Source organism: Myxocyprinus asiaticus, chromosome 31 (assembly GCF_019703515.2).
Source record: "Myxocyprinus asiaticus isolate MX2 ecotype Aquarium Trade chromosome 31, UBuf_Myxa_2, whole genome shotgun sequence".
Classification (NCBI taxonomy): domain Eukaryota; kingdom Metazoa; phylum Chordata; class Actinopteri; order Cypriniformes; family Catostomidae; genus Myxocyprinus; species Myxocyprinus asiaticus.
This window is the reverse complement of record NC_059374.1, coordinates 43923000-43945798: the sequence shown is the minus strand read 5'-3', so window position 1 is coordinate 43945798 and position 22799 is coordinate 43923000. Positions and strand designations below refer to the sequence as shown.

Below are 22799 nucleotides of genomic sequence, written 5' to 3'. Positions count from 1 at the left end.
TTATTTAGAGTCCTACAGAAACTCTACCCCTACCCCTAAACATAACCCTACCATTAACCTTAATCATACCACTAACTCTAACGCTAAACTAACCTTAGTAACAGCGAATGAGACTCTCGCGAGACTGCCGGCGGGTCACCTTCTAGACACAGCGCGGTAGAGACGCCAATGTCACGTGACATCTGTTACTTTACTCAGCGCTGCTCCAGATGGACCAATCATAGTTGTTTGTGATTACTGGATTATAATTTTTATTTAACCATTTTATAGAGATTGATTAGGCATGTTTCCAAGTGTATGTAAGACAACAAACTATCCATCGAGTTATTAAAAATACAAATAATTAAAAAAACAGAGTGAATGCGGTTCATCGTTGTGTGCCATCGGGCACCCCCTGCAGGAAGAAACAGTTCGTGTCTCCTCAGACGCGTTACTTTACATCAAGCGGATACTTTGTTTCACACAGATGCTCATGTGACGCGGAGCCCTTTGAAGTTTCTTATGAAGCTTCAGTGGATTTGTGTTTGACTGGCAGTGAGGAGCACATGCAGACTTTGTGTGTAAAACTATCCGGAACAAACGCAACACAACAGGGAAAGAAGAGCGACGATGAGAAATAGATCATCACGTTAGTGTATGTTTTTATTCATTTTTGTGCATGATTGTGTCTTGTGTGTTTGTGTGTACATGTTTGCCTACACTTGTGAGAGGATGTTTGAAAATGCCCTCAAAAATATAGTGGAAAATGATTTGTGAGGACGTTTGAAGTGGTCGTCAATATTTTAAAAAGTCTCATAAATCGTCCAAATCTCGTTTTTCATCATGTTTTCATCATCTAGTATGAAAGGTCGTCAGTACTACAGAAGTCTGTGGTTGTGAATGTGTTTTGAAATGTTGCTCAAGTTCTTTAACTGTTTGCGCTTGAACAATGAACACTTCAAACTGCAACTCTTGTTCTCTCTTTATTTCTGTCTCTCTGAATCTTTTCTGTCTGTGTCTCTCTGGATGTGTTCTGTCTGTGTCTCTCTGGATGTGTTCTGTCTGTGTCTCTCTGGATGTGTTCTGTCTGTGTCTCTCTGGATGTGTTCTGTCTGTCTCTCTGAATGTGTTCTGTCTGTGTCTCTCTGGATGTGTTCTGTCTGTGTCTCTCTGGATGTGTTCTGTCTGTGTCTCTCTGGATGTGTTCTGTCTGTGTCTCTCTGGATGTGTTCTGTCTGTCTCTCTGAATGTGTTCTGTCTGTCTCTCTGGATGTGCTCTGGCTGTCTCTCTGTCTGTCTCTCTCTGGATGTGTTCTGTCTGTCTGTCTCTCTCTGGATGTGTTCTGTCTGTCTCTCTCTGGATGTGTTCTGTCTGTCTGTCTCTCTCTGGATGTGTTCTGTCTGTCTGTCTCACTGGATGTGTTCTGTCTGTCTCTCTGGATGTGTTCTGTCTGTCTCTCTGGATGTGTTCTGTCTGTCTGTCTGTCTGTCTCTCTGGATGTGTTCTGTCTGTCTGTCTGTCTGTCTCTCTGGATGTGTTCTGTCTGTCTGTCTGTCTCTCTGGATGTGTTCTGTCTGTCTGTCTGTCTCACTGGATGTATGTTTTCTGCCTGTCTCACTGGATGTTTGTGTTCTGCCTGTCTCACTGGATGTTTGTGTTCTGCCTGTCTCACTGGATGTTTGTGTTCTGCCTGTCTCTCTGGATGTTTGTGTCCTGCCTGTCTCTCTGGATGTGTCCTGCCTGTCTCTCTGGATGTGTTCTGCCTGTCTCTCTGAATGTGTTCTGCCTGTCTCTCTGGATGTTTTCTGTCTCTCTCTCCGGTCAGTGGTTTCAGAATGTGTTTGTGTGTGTTGAATGTGTGCTGTGTTTAAATGCACTTGTTGAGCTCGAAGGAAACATCAGTTCTACTGAGATTATAAGAGACAGACAGGTGTGTTTAATGAGATTGTGTGTGTTTGATGGATGTGGGCTGAAACCACAAGATTTCACTGGTGTTGTAGAGGAAACTAATAGAGTTCTTAGAGATAAAGAGTATTTCAATCTGTTCTCTAATCTATAGTGCTGCATCTTTACATGTGGAGTTTGATTTCAGTTCCTTTAAATCATCATAAGAGTTCTGTGTGTTTGCGAGGTGTTTGTGTTGAGGGGTTAACTAGTCCTGTGATGTGGCTGGAATGTTAATCAGGTTAATGTTTATTCAGTGCTTTCGGACGCCTGTAAACACTCACAGCTCAGTTCATGAGGGATTTGCCTTTTGTACATTCGGCCACAAAACAGATTCATTTACACGTCTGATGCATGTGGACGGATCTTTAAAAGTCAGAGTAAAACCATCATGGATGATGACCTTTGTCTACTGTATAGAGTCTCATTTATGTCAACATCAGTTCAACATAGTTATTTAACACAGTAGCTCTTTTTAGATTTTTAGAAGAATATCTCAGCTCTGTAGGTCCATATAATGCAAGTGAATGGTGACCAGAACTTTGAAGCTCCAAAAAGCACATAAAGGCAGCATAAAAGTAATCCCTTAGACTCCAGTGGGTTAATCAATGTCTTCCGATCCAGTTGATTTTGGGTGAGAACAGACCAAAATATAACTCCTTTTACAGGCACAATCATGATTTCAAGCTCGATTGCACTTCCTATAGCGCCATCTAGCGCTCTGCACATGCGTCAAGCACTAGGAAGTGTAATCGATCTTGAAATCATGATTGTGCCTGTAAAAGGAGTTATATTTTGGTCTATTCTCACCCAAAACCAACTGGATCGGAAGACACTGATTAACCCACTGGAGTCTTATGGATTACTTTTATGCTGCCTTTATGTGCTTTTTGGAGCTTCAAAGTTCTGGTCACCATTCACTTGCATTATATGGACCTACAGAGCTGAGATATTCTACTAAAAATCTTCATTTGTGTTCTGCAGAAGAAAGAAAGTCACACATCTGGGATGGCATGAGGGCTAGCAGTACAGCATTGAGAGACAGTGAGTGATCTGCCTTGTCTAAATTGTTAACTGTCATGTTAATAATGATTAATTTCAGAATGCTCTAGTGCTCTGCCAATGCAGACGTTGCATTTATCAGTGATGCACATTGAGGATGTTTATAACTCTCTCTCAGCGGGGTGTTAAGTGTTGGGTAGTTGATCAGAAGTTCACACTTGTGTGTGTGTGTGTGTGTGTGTGTGTGTGTGTGTGTGTGTGTGTGTGTGGACTGTGTAAGCATTTGTGAGACCCACGCATGTGAGTGCTTATTTGTTGTCTCGTGTTTTCTTACTGTCTCTAATGCATCTGTTTCGAGCAGAATATTTATATAGATTTGTGTTTGTGTGTTTTTATTTTGGCTATTCTGAACAAAACCTCCAGATGTATCTTAATCTGAGAAAACCTTTCAAAGGGAAAAATGATCATTGATAAGTTTAATGTTGGTTAGTCTGTAGACATTAAAATTAACTTTATATAACAACAATAGATTTCATTTGATATGTACACTCAGAGGTCAAGTGTCATGTACTGTGCAACCTTGTAACCATGACGAGTCTGTGCGTGTGCGGATTTTTAAAAATGTCAGCTATAAATGTGACCTCACAATCCTGAACAATTCACTTCTGACTGAAAACCGTTCTGTCTCTTTGGTTTCAATAAACTATATCACAAGCAGGCTTGTGGAGTAACGGCATTACGTAATCGGGATACAAAAATATGTTACAGTTACACAAAAAACAAACATATTCAGATTACAGTTACATTTGGTAAAAATTGGGATTACTAGCAGGATTCAATTTTTTTATTTATAACCCCCCCCCCCCAAAAAAAGATCCTCCTGACATAAAATGATAAAGACCGCTCCTTGCTTTATAGTGGTACAGATATGATCAGATGTGCACTGGAGATCTCTTCTGGTGCTCTCTTGTGCCACCACGTACTGTCGCATGTGTAAATAACACCTGTCTCACATCAACACTGCGCTCTCCAAGCAAGGTCAAACCATTAAAAGTGCTGTTTCGGGGGTCTGGGTATCTCAGCGAGTATTGACGCTGACTATCACACCTGGAGTCGCGAGTTTGAATGCACGGCATGCTGATTGACTCCAGCCAGGTTTCCTAAGCAACCAAATTGGCCTGGTTGCTAGGGAAGGTAGAGTCACATGGGGTAACCTCTTCGTGGTCGCTATAATGTCGTTTGCTCTCGGTGGGGCATGTGATGAGTTGTGCGTGGATCCTGCGGAGAATAGCGTGAAGCCTCCACACGCGCTACGTCTCCACGGTAACGCACTCAACAAGTCACATGATAAGATGCGCGGATTGACCGTTTCAGACGCAGAAGCAACTGAGATTCATCCTCCGCCACCCGGATTGAGGCGAGTCGCTACGCCACCACGAGGACTTGGAGCGCATTGGGAATTGGGCATTCCAAATTGGGGAGAAAAAGGCCACTGGAGAAATATTATAATTTTTGTGGAAATTCCAACATTCTTGTCACGTCAATGGAGAAAAAGGAAACAACATTACAGTGCAATTTATACCTTCCAGTTGAGAAGATGTTGAAACTCTAAAATTGTTCTCTGAAATGTGTTCATGTTGTAATGACACCAGTAATTGGGACAGCATTCCTTTTTTTCTTTGTTAAAAAAAGTCCAGATTGTACACATGAATACCAAATGAACTGAACATGTTAAGTTTTTAGGGGAAAGTGCAATGGATAATTTATCTGATTTTGATACTTATACTGTAAATGTATCGTTAAGAAGTTCAAAAGTATGTGTGAGGGAGAAATTCTGGCAAATGTAACATTTGAAAACTCACAGAAAGCAGGAATAAGTAAATCAAGACACTAAAAAGGTTTAAATCTATTCTGATCTGTTCTTTAAAACAATATTTATTTATTTCATGTATGTTTTTGTCATTAAAATCCTCCGTAAACATAAACATAGAATCACCCATAAATGCAGAGGACAGACACTGGAGGCATTAATAATAATAATAATAATAATAATAATGATGATGAAGATGAAGATAGCCTGTGATCTACCTGTTGCAGTCGGACGTTAATGAATGGTCAGTGCCAATTAGTCTACATGCCAACTTCAATACATGGCAGAATTGAACTTTGTAGTGTTTTTGAATATGAGGTATATCCTGTCAGATTTTGTTTAGTGTTAACCAAGACATAATTCAATGCATCTGTTTTAACTGTATTTGCTTGATGAGAAAATAAACTATTTTCTATAACAGATCGCCTGATTTGGTTAAAAATGCGGAGTTGTTCTACATTTGAACATATTCGGTTTTCCTCTTAAGGAGGCAGTGTCCCTATTTTTCATGCTCTTTTCTTCTACTGTATATAATAACAGCTACATCACTCATAACATTACTCAAACATGTTTGTTTGCATTCAGAAGGCATGATTAAAAGTCTTAGAGCAAACATTGCTTTTCTTTTGACTGAATTCACATATGCAATCTTGAGGTAATCAAAAGTACCTAAAAGTAATCTGATTACATTGCTTTCTTATTGAGGTAACTGGATTAAGTTACTGATTACATTTTTTCTAAGTAACCCTCCCAACCCTGTTCACAAGCTGTTAGAGTATTTCTTCTCTTAAACTCACAAACAAACAAGTTCTTCCTCTTATCGTCTCATTTTTGTCTGCAGTGTTGCTTTTCTCAATGTGTGAAGAAACATTCACACATTGCAAACGCCCACTTACATATAAAGAGAGAGCAGAGTTTGTGTGGGTTCAGGCCTCAACAATAAATGGCTCCACCATAAAATTTTAATTCAAGCAATATAAATGGGTGTTTCTTTAACTGCGGGCACTTTCAGCAACGTGGATGTTTAGAAAGTAAAGTCTCGTAAAAAAAAAAAAATTTCACACTCTCACTAGTTTATTTAAAGGAATATTCCGGGTTCAGTACTCAATTGACAGCACTTATGGCAACACTAGTCTCCACGCTCAACTCTCCACATGCCCCACTGAGAGCGAGAACCACATTATAGCAACCACGAGGAGGTTACCCCATATGACTCTACCCTCCCTAGCAACCGGGCCAATTTGGTTGCTTAGGAGACCTGGCTGGAGTCACTCAGCACACCCTGGATTCAAACTCGTGACTCCAGGGGTGATAGTCAGCGTTAATACTCGCTGAGATACCCAGACCCTGTTACCTTGATTTTTGGTGGAGATATGAGGTGTTTTTGTTCATACAATGCAAGTCAATGGGGTCCAACAGTTTCAAGCTCTAAAAAGGACAGAAAAGTATCGTAAAGGTAATACATATAACACGAGGTGTTTAATCCATGTCTTCGGTTTGGGTGAGAAACAGACCCAAATGTAACTCCTTTTTCACTATAAATCATGACATCTTCAGGAATGTACGAGTGTGAGGAAGTGTAATCGAGCGTCAAATCACGATCGCACCAAGGAGCCTGCAGATTAGGGTGTAAATAAAATAATTCAAAATACAATATTTAGATACTCTACAATGTTTCCCTTAGGATTTGTTTCAGCAGCGCTGCTGTTGTGGACGCATGCACAAGCCCTGCAACGCTGGACCCGTATAAACGCGTGTTGCTCGAAGAACAGATTAAAACGGGGTTGTCAAACTCAATTTCAGCCTGGGACACATCAGGGTTTATTTGTGCCCTCAAATGGTCCATTGAAAATGTGGCACCAGCACCTGCTTTGGTAGCACCCATGCAAATAATATTACATGTTGAAATGCACATTTGACAGTACAGCATTGATTTTGAGGTTGGGATGCAGATGAAATTATGGTATTAACAACAGGAACATCTGTGGAAAAAATGATGTACCCGTCATGCAGAGTGCCCACTGTACAAGGCAGTGTTGTGATCTGGGGTTGCTTCAATTGGTCAGGTCAAGTCTCAGCAATGTTATGTGGCAATAAAATGAAGTCAGATGACTACCTGAATGTACTGAATGAGCAGGTTATCCCATCAGTGGATTTTGTCTTCCCTGATGGCATGGGCATATTCCAGTACAACAATGCCAAGATTCATCGGGCTCAGATTGTGAAAGAGTGGTTCAGGGAGCATGAGGAATCATTTTCACCACAGAGTCCTGACCTTAACTACATTGAAAGTCTTTGGGATGTGCTGGAGAAGACTTTACGGAGTGGTTCGACTCTCCCGTCATCAACACAAGATCTCAGCCAAAAATTAATGCAACTCTGGATGGAAATAAACGTTGTGACGCTGTTTGTTTTAAACTAGTTTCATCATCGAGACATAAGAGTTTTGCATCAGACAATTCCGTACCGCATTCAAACAGGTTTTGCGATCCCCACCGCACATCTCACTGGTTCCCAAGCGCATTTAAAATAGTCTGTTCGGTTGAGACCTGTCCGCGAATTACCACGCTCGTGCTGCTCTATCCATGATTGAGCCGTGTTGATAATTGACCCATGTAGCGCTGTTTCATTATGCTTTTGAAAACATTCAGATGACGGGAAAGCTCACTCATATTCACGAGGAAAGCGCTAACTGATTGTTCGGTGAAACGTTGCGATCCCCTGCCATCCTACATTTCAGAAGTGAGCTCACGGGCCACTTGAAATGAAGCGAGTTTGACATGTGTGTTATGCGGTGAGTATGTGCATGTATTTGTGTGTGTGCGTGCCTGTGTGCATTTGTGTGTGTGGTGGGGTCTCTTTCTCAGTGTACAAAGCGCACAGCTGACTGGGGCTGGTAAGCATGCATTATGATGCTAAAATACATTTTAGATGACAATCAAGTTCAGTTGGTCGTTAAAAGTTGCTGGACAAATATGCAGGACATAATGCAGTTGTGATAGTGATGCTATAGATTAGATGATTGTTCAAAATATCCTATTGAATATCAGGAATGTATCATATATGTAAACTCTGATATTACATTGCATCAATGTTTCTTTAATAGCTGTGCACACAGCAGATACACATGGATGGATGCTCCTTATACTAGGACCGAAAGTTTCCCCCACTACTTGGTGCAGGTTGCCAGTTTGAACAGGGTCATGATGATTCGCTTTCGGGTCAGAACCGGTGGCAACCTGCGATAGGCGCAACATCAGGACCAATATTACAGTCCTATCAGAAGGGCAACAGCTCCCTTTTGATTGCAACTCCTCATCTTCTGATTGCTTTTATTTGTGAAATTAAAATGACAGTAAGCTGGCTAACGTCAATGAATTGTCTCAATACTCTCCCCATTTTACCAAAACTTCAGAGGAAAAAAAATTAGGGACATCTGGGAGACAAAAGTTACACAATTTGCGATAAACCAAAACGTATGCGACAAAGTGTTTAAGTATGACGTCATCACGCACACCATTTTTATCGATAAAAGGCCATTTGAATGGAAATTCACAAACATTTTGTTTTATGCATTTTCACTTTGTCGATAACAAAACAGTACGAAAAGTGGATGGAAACTAGGTTAATGACTCCTTCAAGTCTTTATCTGTCACTCTAGGTTTCGTTTTTACCTCATTGATCATTCTGCAGTGTGTCCTTTGAGTCAACATGGCTGGACGGCCACTTCTAGAGAGAGTACCCACAGTACTAAATCATCTCCATTTATAGACAGTTTGTCTAACTGTGGACAGATGAATATTTAAACTCTTCAAGATAACTCTGTAACCCTTTCCAGCTTTATGCAAAGCAACAATTCTAGATCATAGGTCTTCTGAGATCTCTTTTTTTTGCGATGGTCCACGTCAGCAGATGAATAGCAAACTCAAAATGTTTGAGTGCTTTTTATAAGTCAAAGTAGCTCTAACCCACACCTCCAATCTCGTTTCATTAATTGATGCCAGGTTTGCCAACTCATGACTCTAATTAGCTTTTGCTGGCATCATTAGCCTAGGGGTTCACATACTTTTTCCAACCTACACTGTGAATGTTTGAATGATGTGTTCAGTATGTACAAGAACAATACAATAATTGTGTGTTATTAGTTAAAACAGATTGTGTTTGTTCATTATTGTAACTTAGATATAGTAGATCAACCAGGTTTGAAGAAAGAATTATACACAAGTGCAGGTCATTACAAAGGGTTCACATTCATTTTACTGCCACTGTAAATTCCATTTCACACTCAAATGATCATTTGCATTTCACTGATGTATTTCCTGGTAAAATGATATCCGCAAAATGAGGAACCAACTAAAACACACACACTCATACACTAACTCACACACACACATTTACTCACACACTCTCACACACACACATACACTCTCTCTCTCTCACACACACACACACACACACACACACACACATACACATACACTCACTCTCACAAACTCAAACACACTCTCACACATACACTCACACACACACACACACATACACTCACTCACACACATTTACTCACACATACATACACTCACTCACACACACACATTTACTCACACACTCTCACGCACACACACTCACAAAACACATCATTCAACAATCAGACTCTTTCTCTGTGTGTGTGTGTGTATTTGTGTGTGTGTGTGTGTGTGTGTGTGTTAGATTTGATTTCTGATTAATTAAAGTATTGAAGCCCATGAAAAATAGTTTTGTGTCTTTTAGTTCATGTCTACAGCTTTGAGGTCATCTGTATGCTATTGTTCTGCTTAAAGTTAACAAAAAACTATTAGACGATATGCACATTTAAAGACTACTGGCTATTTAAAAGAGAGGACGAGCACTGCTGTCCCTCCCAAACTTCCTGTTTCAATAGGAAATAAATGAAACTTTAGGATGCATTCATGTTACACATATTCTGTCCTTTTGTTTTAATGTATTTCTGATGTTAATTTGATCATGACACCTGTATTCACAACGTGAAACAGCATTCACAACCCATTTAACTCCTGCACTGTGTCGTTTTTCAGAGTGAAAGTAAATAATCACAGAGACAGAAATGAGTGTGGGACTTGATTTTATCCATCAGGAATTTATTTGGATGGTTTAAAGTGTCTTTATATGAAAGGTGAATGAAAATTAAGAGGGCTTGTTCAGAGGCGTAGTAAGTTATATATATATTACATTTTGATGAAAGATTACAAAGGTAAATAAGTGATTTTGATTTCATGTTGACTTTTAAGAACACTCATAACTCTTGAAGTTTCGACCAAACTGGTTTTGTTTGAAATCTACCGCATGTCTTTTATAGTTCCTGATTCTTGGTTTTAGAAAATAAAGTACTTACTGGAGGAAGTACATTTGGCCAAAAATGACTCGTACGTATTTCATACATCATGCAGCGTTCGACACGGTCACTGTACTCATGATTACAGTTACAGTAACATATTCAGCACATTGATCATATAACAATTGTTCATTGGCTCTGGAAAGTATTTGTCACACTTAAAACTGTCTAAATGACACTGTATCACATCAGGTGCTCAAATGCTGCTCGACTCATGTTCCTCTAACATTTGACAAACACAAAGTGTCACAATACTTTTGTTTATATAATTCCAAACCCATTAAACTTCTGTTTGTCAAGTGTGTTACTTGAAAAGTGTGTTTGTGCTTCTTTCTTTCAAATAAATGATACTTTCATATATTGTTATCTAATGCATTTCAGTATTCGTGTTGTCATGGTACCAAAATTTCAGTCGTCGGTACCGATACCAGTGAAATTTCACGGTTCTCGATACCACAGCCAAAATATGCTATATGATAATGTGCTATTGAACACACAAGTTTAGTAGTTATTTTTTTATTATTTAATAATTATTTTAATAATTATAGTTTAACATGTATGATTATTTTCCAGAACACTGCTTCTTTTAAAAGTTTAATTTCATCATCAAAATGGTGTTTAATTAATAAATTCTTAAAACATTTTACTATACAGTTGTAATATATTTTTATTCAATTTCATGCATCTAGATTTTATTTTGAATCGTGCTTTTATTATGACGAGTGTTTTTTGCCAGAAGCTTCACTTTTCCGGCCCAGTGTGATGAAATCTCTTTACACTGAACTTTGAGTCTGACAAATGAAATGTAGAACACAGTTTTGGAGTGTTTATATTTTAGATTACTGGTGTTTGTGTATGTGGTCATTTTTAAATGTTTTACATTTTATTACTGTGAAGCACTTTAAATGCGATATAAATAAAGCTGAGCTGAGATTAAAACACGAATGCTGTGATTATAATTATATAAATATATATTTTACATGTGCTGCGCGGTTCACAGTAGATTAGTGCTCTGCTGTGTCATCTCATACAACGTGAATGATTCTCAGTGTCTGTGGAGTTTCTTTAAAGTATTTAAAGTACGCAGCTCATCCACAGTAAGATTGCAGCTTTAGCGGTTTAATAAATCACACTAGGACATGTCACGATTTTAATTTGATTAATTGTTAATTTCAGAGTAATAGGAGTAACAGAGCACACGTTCAGAATAAGCCAGTGAGCATTTTAAAGCAGTCGTGTGTCAGTCATACTGCACGCTGGTACCGGATAGAGTCGGTGCTCGGTACTCGGTATCGTTGCATCTTTTTTATTTGAGTATCAACTTTGTACTGAAGTACCGGTACTTTTGACAATACTAGTTCAGTACATACATGTAGACATTTTAAAGTGCGACGGAAGTGTCTAAATACTTTTGACTTTACAATGAGATTTTTGGTTCCAGCCAGTAGTGTAGTCTAGGGCATACGCAGGCATACGCCATATGCCCACCTGTCTTTATAAGGATTTTGCCTATGCCCACCTAAAATAAGTGATGATACGTATGGCCGCCAGTGCGAAGAGTAGGCTTTTGACCCGGAACTTTTTCAGTCTAATAACGTGATGCCACAGCACTGTTGAGTGAATTGTGTGTTTTTATTATTATTATTATTATTATTATTATTTAAAAAAAGTGTACAGAGATCTACCACCCCTGGAGTCATGAGTTCGAATCCAGGGTGTGCTGAGTGACTCCAGCCAGGTCTCCTAAGCAACCAAATTGGCCCGGTTGCTAGGGAGGGTAGAGTCACATGGGGTAACCTCCTCGTGGTCGCTATAATGTGGTTCTCGCACTCAGTGGGGTGCGTGGTGAGTTGTGCGTGGATGCTGTGGAGAATAGCGTGAAGCCTCCACACGCGCTACGTCTCCGTGGTAACGCACTCAACAAGCCACATGATAAGATGCGCGGATTGACGGTCTCATACGCGGAGGCAACTGAGATTCGTCCTCCGCCACCCGGATTGAGGCGAGTCACTATGCCACCACGAGGACTTGGAGCGCATTGGGAATTGGGCATTCCAAACTGGGGAGAAAAGGGGAGAAAATCCCCCCCCCCAAAACAAAAGTGTACAGTGATTCTCTCTAAACGTGCACGGAGCTGCGGGAGTGCAACCGATGGCACTGACATGACAGACAGTCCGACTAAGCTGATCCACCAATCAGAACGTTTATTTCAGACACGGATATTTGCTAGCCAATCATATTTTCCGTTTCAGTAAGGGGCGGGACATTTCCAGCTTCTAATGCTGATGCACAAGCATCCCTGGAGTAACCATAATGTGCGCTGTAAATTTATTCCCCTGCTAAACGTAAAACGTAACTTATGCAGTTAAACTTTGTGAAAATGCTGCATGTTATTGCACCCGTGCTAGTTTTTGATGCTCTTTACATGGACAATTATGTCCCGTTATTATATAAAATGTCTTTTTTCTTTTTTTTTGTGCCTTTTACTGCTGTCAGTGGTGCCTTTTTCTCGTGATATCAGATCATTTCAGTTTATAATTCTAAGAAGGAAAACAATTTCACTATACACCGAAAAGCACATAATAGCACATGAATAAAAAAAATAACAACCATTAATTATTACGTAGGCTATATATGTTAATACTAGATAATGTGTTAACGTGAACATTATTACACTCATATTAGCTATTCAGTGCTTAACCGTTTATTGTGTATTATGTATGTATTAGTTTATTAATTAGAGTAATTTTCATAGTAGCCTAATGAAATGAACATTAATAAAACCTATACATTTAAATACATATTTAACATCGTTACCATGGTTCGTAGTTGTTCTGTGTACCATGCCAGCAAGAAACTCACCCTGATATAAATTTTGTAAATTCATGTGGGACTATAATTACAACAGCCACATTTTTATTTTATTTTTATTTTTTTTTATGGAAAAAAAAATATATATTTGTACACATTTTACATATGTGCTGTATATAACTGGGTGCGTGTTTTGTGTGTGTGTGTGTGTGTGTGTGTGTGTGTGTGTGTGTGTGTGTGTGTGTGTGTGTGTGTGTGTGGGGAGTATGCCGACCTCTTCAGACACTACTACACCACTGGTTCCAGTGTGATGGATCAACTGGGTATCGTGTTAATTGGGGATGTGCGCGTGCACGTGAATAATTGTACTTGCCTTTTCAGCAGATTCATTTAATGTGAATTGTCAAGGAGCAAAAAATGTTTTGCACATTATAAAAAATGTTGGTATCATTATTAAACCGAGTTTTTTTCTTTGATGTCTGTTCCAATGAATTTGACACAGTTTATGAGCAATTTTAACAGTTTCACAGGGTAACAGTGTTGCAGATAAAAGACTTCCACATGTGATTTACTGCTCGTGACAAGTGTAATCGCCAGTTCTCATTCAAACCAACTTCACACCTTAACATGGGCAACCAGACGTTACCTGTGAAACTGTTAAAATTGCTCATAAACTGTGTCAAATTCATTGAAACAGACATCGATCAGACAAAGTGGGTTAATAATGATACCAGCAATTTTTATGATGTGTAAAACGCCTTTTCTTTGCTCCTTGATAATTCACATTGAACGAATCTGCTGAAAATGCGAGTAAAATGATTCACGTGCGCACATCCCCGGTTAACATGATCCCCAGTTGATCCATCACACCTGCAGTCATTAGATTCATGAATGTGACTTCACTGCGTTTAAAGATTGTCATGAGGTGGAATGAGCTGGTTATCATTTTGTTTATTTGAATAATTTATTGGGTAATGGTTAGGATGGTGGATTAAAGCTGATAGGTGTCTTTTTTTCTGTTTAAATATTAATTATATATTAAGGCTTTATTAGCTTTATATACTATGAATAACATGCAATAGAATGTGCAAAGTTCCATGAAACCTTATCGCAGCTCTGTGTGTGAGAGTGTGTGTGTGAGAGTGTGTGTGACAAACTTATATAGAAGTAAGCTTAATATGACTAAATATGCCAAAACCTCCTTTTGTGATGTCGTCAAAGGTGAAAATGATTCTGTGAAGTCTTTGACATGTCTTAATTTGGGTAGCGAAGTAAAAATGCATGTGTAATCTGTGATATAATTAACTCATCTGGAAAAAAATGATTTTATCCAAGCAGCAACAGGAAATATATATATATTTTTTTAATGCAATTTCTTTACTTTTTTATTTAAAAGATACTCTTATTACTTTTTATTTAATGTCATGTAATGTTTCTTTTTTAGACAAGTTAAAATCTGATGTTGTGTTAATATTTCATACTATTGTCAGATACAGGAGTGTGCATGTGCATGAGCGTGCATGTTCATGAGAGTGAGCGTGAGCATGCGTGTGCGTGTGCATGAGCGTGCGCGTGCGTGAGCGTGCGCGTGCGTGAGCGTGCGTGTGCATGAGTGTGTGCGTGTGTGCTTGTGTATATGTATGCATGTGGGTATGTGCATGTGCATGTGTGTGTGTGTGTGTGTGTGTGTGTGTGCGTGTGCATATGTGCGTGTTCATACATGTGTGGACTCCCTGGGATTTTCAGAGATACCAATTACAGTTCACAGTTCAATTCAGCTCATCACATAATAAACAATTTTTGTCACATAGATTTTAAACACTATATTAACATTTAAAAAAGGGAAATTGTAAAACTTTTTTCACTGGGTCTCAGGAACTTATGGTAAGATGACATCATAATAGCTTTTGATGTAAAAATGACAGAGCAGACTGCATATATGAAAATACACAGAAATATTAGTTTACTCTTTAAATATATCTTATAAAAAGGATTTGTCAGAATTTTCAGAGCTCTTTTTTTATGGTGGGCATGAATGTAATGTAATGGTGATTGAGAGATATTCCTCAAAAGTCTGTTTTATCATATTTGATACATGGATTTCAAAGGGGGTTTTCAATAAAATAATATTCAAAATTTTAACCAAGCACAATATACTTCTATTCAGCAAATACTCGTTTTCAAATATCAGTAACAATATAATCATTACTGTCACTTTTACTTTATTCAAATAAGCACTTTTCATTTTAAATAGATCGATATAAACATTGAAACCACTTTTTCACAGATAACCACTAGATGGTGCCATAAACACATGAAACTTACATGCCATAGGTTGTTTGGCTCATCAGCTTGAACAGAGAGTGAAAAAGAAGCTGTTAAATGTTGTGTATCATTTGATACAGCATTATAGGGTTAATTTTTTTGTGTGGAAGTTTTACATTTTTTAATTACATGTCATAAAAAATATAAAACTAATTTATAAAAAAAAAAGCATTAAAAATTCTGTTACATAATATGATTCCTTGTAATGTCGACTGTGATTGTCTACTGTTACAGCCAACACTGAATGTAATTTCTTAAAGTGCAATTTATAAATTGGTCAAAACAGTATAAACTCACTGTCAAAATATCTGAAGTTTATCTTTATTGAATGTCTTTTCGATATTTCTTTCTCTCTACAGATACTATACACATCTTTTCCCAGAGCTCATGATTCTCTAACCTCTCTCGTCACATGGAAGAGAAGTCCTGCAGTGTCTTTCTGCAGCATTCCAAAGTGTTCTGTAGTTTTCCGATCATGCCCTTTCTCACTCAGCCTGTGACGGAGTGGTTAAGCATCCTACGGCTCGATCAGTACTGTTCTGCATTCCAGGAGGCCGGACTGAGAACGTTGTGGGAATGCCGGGATTTAACGTCTGCAAAACTTCAAAAGATGGGCGTTTCTCTTCCTGGACACAGGAAGCGGATTCTATGGAGTCTACATAAACTCTTCCCTTCAGAGGTGGGAATGGAGGAAGATGAGGAGAGAGATGAAGACAGACCTGTTCCCAGAGAGAGGACAAAATTCAGAAAGTCTGCAGAAGGTGGGCATGTTCTCCCGGAAATGCCAAATAAGGACAACAGCATGCCGGACAAACTGCTGCCTCCCATCCCGCCTCGGGTCACACACAATCGGCCTCCTATTCCATTTACATCTGACTTGGTAACCATGGCAATGACCTCTGACCCCAACACAATGACAAACACTGTAAAACCCCCAACCATTCCTAAGACAAAAACTCCCACACCTGCTCATCGATCCAGATCCAAACCCACCCCGGCTCCGAGGCCACTCCTGGAACACCTTCCTCTTAAAGGGCTTCCGCAACAACCCCAGAAGAGTGAGAAGAAATGCTCATCTGTTTCGCCCACTCCCTCCCTCTTTTCCATTTCCTCTACATCATCATCATCATCTTCCTCTTCCGATCGGATCCACCTGTATGAGCAGTGTTCCTCTCAAGGAGAAATGGGCGCTCCCCCTCTTCCTCCTAAGAGCTACACTGTGGGTGTGTCAAAAGAACCCAGAGATGCCCAGATATGCCCTGTGGTCCTGTGCAGACCTCCCGTTCCACCTTCTCGTATCTCTGTCTCCACCAGGACTACAAAGTCCAGAAACATCTCTTCCGAAAGTTCGCCCAGATTCAGGTACAGAACACACTTTATATTCGGAATTGCATACTACTCGTACTACTTCTGCAGTATTCCGTATTTTGTGTTTTGTGTTTAACTTGATCTTCTAGTGTGATGAATGATCCGGAAGTGATATCAACCACAGTTTTTAATTAGAGCTGACAGTTGATTAAAATATTGAATTGTGATTAATCGCAGATTTTGAAAGAGCTGAAAAGTTACTCTCTATACAGTGCTGTGAAAAAGTATTTGCCCCCTTCCTAATTTCTCTATTTTTGTGCATTTTTCATACTATATGATCTTCAAACGAGATATAACATAAAACAAAGGCAACCTGAGTATACACAAAATACAGTTTTCAAAAATATATATTTTTTTTATTGAAGCAAAAACATATTAAACACCTATATCACCAATATGAAAAACTAACTGCCCCCTTAAACTTAATAGCTGGTTGTGCGACCTTTAGGAGCAACAACTGCAACCAAACGCTTCCAATAACTGGAGATCAGTCTTTCACAACACTGTGCTGGAATTTTGTCCCACTCTTCTTTGCAGAACTGCTTTAGTTCAGACACATTGGAGGGTTTTCGAGCATGAACTTCCCGTTTCAGGTCCTGCCACAGCATCTCAGTTGGGTTCAAGTCAGAACTTTGACTAGGCCACTCCAAAACTTTAATTTAGCTTCTTTTGAGACATTCAGAGGTGGACTTACTCCTATACTTTGGATCATTGTCTAAGTTGTGCTTGAGCTTCATCTCACAGACTGATGACCGGACGTTCTCCTTTAGGATTTTCTGATTGAGAGGAGAATTCATGATTCCCTCAATTATTGCAAGTCGCCCTGAAGCAGCAAAGCACCCCCACACCATCACACTACCACCACCATGCTTGACCGTAGGCATGATGATCTTTTTGTGGAATTCTGTGTTTGATTTACGCCAGATGTAACAGGACTCCTGTCTTCCAAACAGTTCCACTTTCGACTCATCAGTCCACAGAATATTCTCCCAAAAGCTTTAAGGATCATCAAGGTGTGTTTTAGCAAAATTCAGATGAGCCTTAACTCATCTGGGTTAGCTTCTGGGTTAGCAGTGATTTTCGCCTCACCACTTCTGTGTTAGCAGTGATTTTCGCCTCGCCACTCTTCCATGGATGGCATTTTAGGCCAGTGTCTTTCTGATAGTGGAGTCATGAACAGTGACCTTTATTGACGTGAGAGAGTTCCTGCAGTTCCTTGGATGTTGTCCTTGGCTTTTTGTGACTTCCTGGATGAGTCGTCGCTGTGCTCTTGAAGGAATTTTGGAAGGTCGGCCACTTCTGGGAAGGTTCCCTACTGTGCCAAGTTTTCTCCATTTGGAGATAATGGCTCTCACGTTGGTTCTTTGGAGTCCCAGTGCCTTTTAAATAGCTTTGTAACCCTTCCCAGACTGATGTATTTCAATCACCTTTTTCCTCATCATTTCTGGAATTTCTTGCAATCTTGGCACAGTGTGCTACTGGGTGAGACCTTTTAGCCAACTTCATGCTCCTGTAAAAGTTGTATTTAGGTGTTGATTTGATAGAACAGGGCTGGCAGTAATCAGGTCTGGGTGTGTCTAGTCCAGCTGAACCCCATTATGAATGCAGTTTCATAGATTTGGGGATTTAATAACTAAGGGGGCTAATACTTTTTCACACAGGCCCAGTTGGTACTGGATAACTTTTTTGCTTCAATAAATAACATTATCACTTAACTGTAATGTGTGTTTATATAGATTGCCTTTGTTTTATGTTAGATTTTGTTTGAATTTTATAAACAATTTAGTTTGAGATATACACAAAAACAGAAGAAATCAGGATGGGGGCAAATACTTTTTCCCAGCACTGCATATACACTTATTTTCCTGTTAAATTGTCTTTATTTCCTTCTTAGGAAAGCCTTTTACAGTGTAAAGATAGAAATGCACTAAAATAGCACCAGTTCAAGTAACACTAAATGTTTCCTAAAGTCTAAGTGAGAGTTTGACTAATTGAAAGAACTAGTGTCCTCATAGGTTGAGTATTCATTGCAATAGGCATTCAATCTCTTAAAGGAATATTCCGGGTTCAATGCAAGTTGAGATCAATCGACAGCATTTGTGGCATAATGTTGATTACCACAAAAAGTGATTTAGACTCGTTCCTCCTTTTCTTTAAAAAAGTACATATCGAGGTTACTGAGAGGCACTTACAATTAGAGGTCGACTGATAGTGGGTTTTGCCGATAACTGAGGTGGGAAAAACAGACCGATAGTTTTAAAAATTTATAATATGAATAAAAACTTTCCACTCAATGTAAAATAGTCTGAACTTCAGTAAGTGTCACTTTCAATAGCGATACTTTAACAATTTCTCCCACACTTGTGCTTGTTTACCTTCTATGAAAATATTAATTAAAATATTACAGGTCAAATGTGTTTGTTGTTCAGCAGTAACATAAAACACTGCCTTACAAAGCCAAATAGCGACTGTATGCTTCATCACTACTAACAGTATTTATTATTTTATTGTCATATTAAATATGTGAATGATGTACAAGGAAGGGAGAGAGAAAAAGGGGTAGAAATACATTTAAATCAACTCAAGTCTTGTCTTTTTAAATGCAGTTTTAGAATGGCATTGTATATATTAAACACTGATCAGCCACAACATTAAAACCACCTGTCTAATATTATGTAGGTCCCCCTCATGCTGCCAAAACAGCACCAACCCGCATCTTAGAATAGCATTCTGAGTAAATTCTAGAGACTGTTGTGTGTGAAAATCCCAGGAGATCAGCAGTTACAGAAATATTCAAACCAACCCATCTGGCACCAACAATCATGCCACGCTCCAAATCACTGAGATCACATTTTTTCCCTTTCTGATGGTTGTTTTGAACATTAACTGAAACTCCTGACCCATATCTGCATGATTTTATGCAGGTTCTCATGGTGGCGCGGTTACTCACCTCAATCCGGGTGGTGGAGGACAAGTCTCGGTTGCCTCCGCTTCTGAGAACGTCAATCCGTGCATCTTATCACGTGACTCGTTGTGCATGACACCGCGGAGACTCACAGCATGTGGAGGCTCATGCTACTCTCCACGATCCACGCACAACTTACCACACGCCCCATTGAGAGCGAGAACCACTAATCACGACCACGAGGAGGTTACCCCATGTGACTCTACCCTCCCTAGCAACCGGGCCAATTTGGTTGCTTAGGAGATCTGGCTGGAGTCACTCAGCACACCCTGGATTCGAACTTGCGACTCCAGGTGTGGTAGTCAGCGTCAGTACTCGCTGAGCTACCCAGACCCCTCAGGCAGGTGGTTTTAATGTTGTGGCTGATCAGTATATGTGTGGCAGAAATAATAAGAGTAGTACAGAAGTATGCCATTCTAAACACTGCTAACGTCTGTGCTTTTAGCGCTGGCACAAGTGTTGCCAGTCGTCCCGTATTTGAGGGAACAAAAGTCCCGTATTTTAGCGTATCGCACCCAAACTGCTTAATTTGATTTTCTTACATTTCCTTTGTTATAAACTGCCAAAACAACAGCACTGTATTCCAAGGAGAAACACACTATTTTATGTTAAGTGTTTTCTCTCCCATAAAAATGATGTGGATGAAAACACTTGACAGAAAAATATTGTCTTTCTCCATTGATAGCAGCTTCATTCTTGTGTTTTATTAAAAGTGAAGAATGATTTAAAATGATTATTTCCTGGTCTTGTAATCAAAAATAAAAATACTTCAGTTTGTAAAGTTGTGCAATTGAGCTTTATAGGAAAACATGAAACTGAATGCTTTTACACAATGCAGTTGCTCAAATTGGAGGTTTTCATATTGTTTGATGACTAGAGGTCAGTGAGTCATATGACCTGTTGACTGTCACATGAATGAGATGGACCAATGGACACAAGTCAGAAAATGGTGAGTGTGTGTTTTTGTGGTATTGTGGTTCACTGACTCTGAACTGTACTGTAATCTCTGACTGCATTTCATTTCAGTCAGATCAGTATAAAAAAACTATTGAAATGTGATTTATATTCTGGAAATGATTCATGAATAGTGGGATTTTTGAGCAGATGACATCTAGGTAATTTCCAAAATAGCACTGGGTTTGCTGGGTCTAAAATAAAAATAGTTTGGCTCTGCAACTTTTTCTCCTACACATTTGGCAATTACAAAAAACACTGATAAAATGCAACAGCCATGAAGCTGAATTTTGCATTATTTGATTTTTGGGTCAATGATGTGACACTAATTTATTTTGTCCGGATCAAATAAATTATTCAAAAATACATTACAAATGCAATTCACACAAAACAATTATTTGAATATACGTCTGCTTTGATGAATAGAAAAAAATTATTTTCCGTTTCATTTCTTAAAAAATTTGGTCGATTTAGATTTTCAAAAGCCATGGATCAGTCTTTTACTCTCTGCACAATCCTCCATTAAAATGAGAGGAAATCACTCGCATTTGCAACCAGATTTCACGCAATGCGATTAAATTGTGTATATTTGGCAAATAGCTGGTAAATGTTCAGTAATTGTGTAGTACAGTGGTGGAGTATTCATCAGTCCAAAGACGAGATCCACGCAACCCATTTTTAATTGAATAATGTCTCTTTTAATGCTCTTTCTGTTCTTTACAGTCAGTTGTTGATCATAAACAACAAAAAATAAACGTTTAATTGTAATCAGGCATAGAACAGATGAGATAAAGCCGTTTGAGTCTCTCTCGTAAACATGCGCTCATTTACAGACGTTGTTTACAGAACTGCCGGTTTTCTTAAAGAGACAGTACCGGTTTTACCATGTGTTCAACAAATCAATGTAAATACCTGTAAATAGTATAAATTATGCAATTAAACAATAAACATGTAACAAAAAATATAATATCATATTTATTGAGTAAATACATTGATTTGTTCATTTTTTAAAAACTAAAATGTGACCAAAATGCTTAAAAATGAAAAAAATATAATTAGTACAATTAATATTTTCATATTGTACCTAGTTAGAAGGTCCCCTGTATAATTTCATATGTAAGCAAAAAGGACATTATAACTAAAATATACCCATATGACTCAAATCGAACTGAATCGGGAAATCTGTATCGATACCCAGCCCTGATGACGAACATGTTCAAAGTCATTTTGATTCTTTTAAAGTAAACAATTTCATGTGGTGTAACTGTTCAGAGACGGTAGAAATTTTTGAAGGAAGAAATGTTGGCATGAGTAGTGCAAAATAATCTTTTATTAATATTTATACAAATAAAAAATGCAGTAAAACAATTTTGTGTAAAATATGATTTATATTTGGAAAAAATTGGCCATCAAGTCAAAGTCATGTGGTGTAACCCTGAAAAACGTCTTGATATTGTTGAATTAAAAATTCACATTCATATATTCATATATATACAACAGTAAGTTCCGGTCCTCGAATCTGATTGGACGAGAGACGTTCCATGAGCGCTGATGGTCTCGCACCATCAGCACTCAGACGCTTCACTGTGTGTATCACTCCGCTTGTGTTTGTGCCGTTCTAAACTAAAGTGTAAGAGCAGTGCATATGTGTTAAGAGCTACATGTCTCTTTACATTTAATTTTATGACATTACATATTTTAGCCAGCAGGTGGTGGCAAAAGATCATTTTTGTGTGTAATATGAGCCAGTCAGGTGACGTGAGTCAGCGTCAGTCAGTGTTTTCATTCATCAGCACTATGTGATTGCTCGTATTACTGCTACACTACTAAAGCTGGGAAATAGCTTTAAATGGCTTTAAATGAACAACTTCAGCAGTACAGCTCATCACAGCTGAGACACAGCAGACTGATTAATTACACAACTCAAGGCGCTTACCTCTTACCAGAGTTTCCACATTGGAGAGGACGTGCTGTATAAAATGGCGGAGGAGATTGCGGTTCCTATAGTGAATGTCTCTTGCGTACCGGCTACCGCAAAATAGAGAGGAATACCCCGGCTTGGACAGCTATTTTACCACTGAGAAAGCTGATCTTCAGAAAGCTGACAGCATCTCTGCTTGGGAGTGGCAACAGGTGATCGCACATGCTCCATCTCTCTCTCTCTCTCTCTCTCTCTCTCTCTCTCTCTCTC

At 38.8% G+C, this 22799-nt stretch overlaps 2 protein-coding genes across 5 annotated transcripts in view; one reads left to right on the top strand and one right to left on the bottom strand.

The window, feature by feature from the left end:
* Positions 1-22799, bottom strand: part of anapc15 (anaphase promoting complex subunit 15) — a 337271-nt gene that overhangs the window by 200297 nt on the left and 114175 nt on the right. The gene's annotated exons all lie outside the window — the stretch shown is intronic.
* The window catches only part of LOC127421811 (arf-GAP with Rho-GAP domain, ANK repeat and PH domain-containing protein 1-like), a 95943-nt gene continuing 73609 nt past the window's right edge, over positions 466-22799 (top strand). The window contains exons 1-2 of one of the 3 annotated variants that reach the window (XM_051664940.1): positions 466-628; positions 15681-16683. In XM_051664940.1, the coding sequence (XP_051520900.1) occupies positions 15734-16683 (950 nt within the window). In that variant the 5' untranslated portion in view covers positions 466-628; positions 15681-15733. Of the gene's footprint in view, positions 635-15680; positions 16684-22799 lie in introns of all 3 variants that reach the window. The other 2 variants (XM_051664939.1, XM_051664941.1) reach the window with 2 other exon arrangements.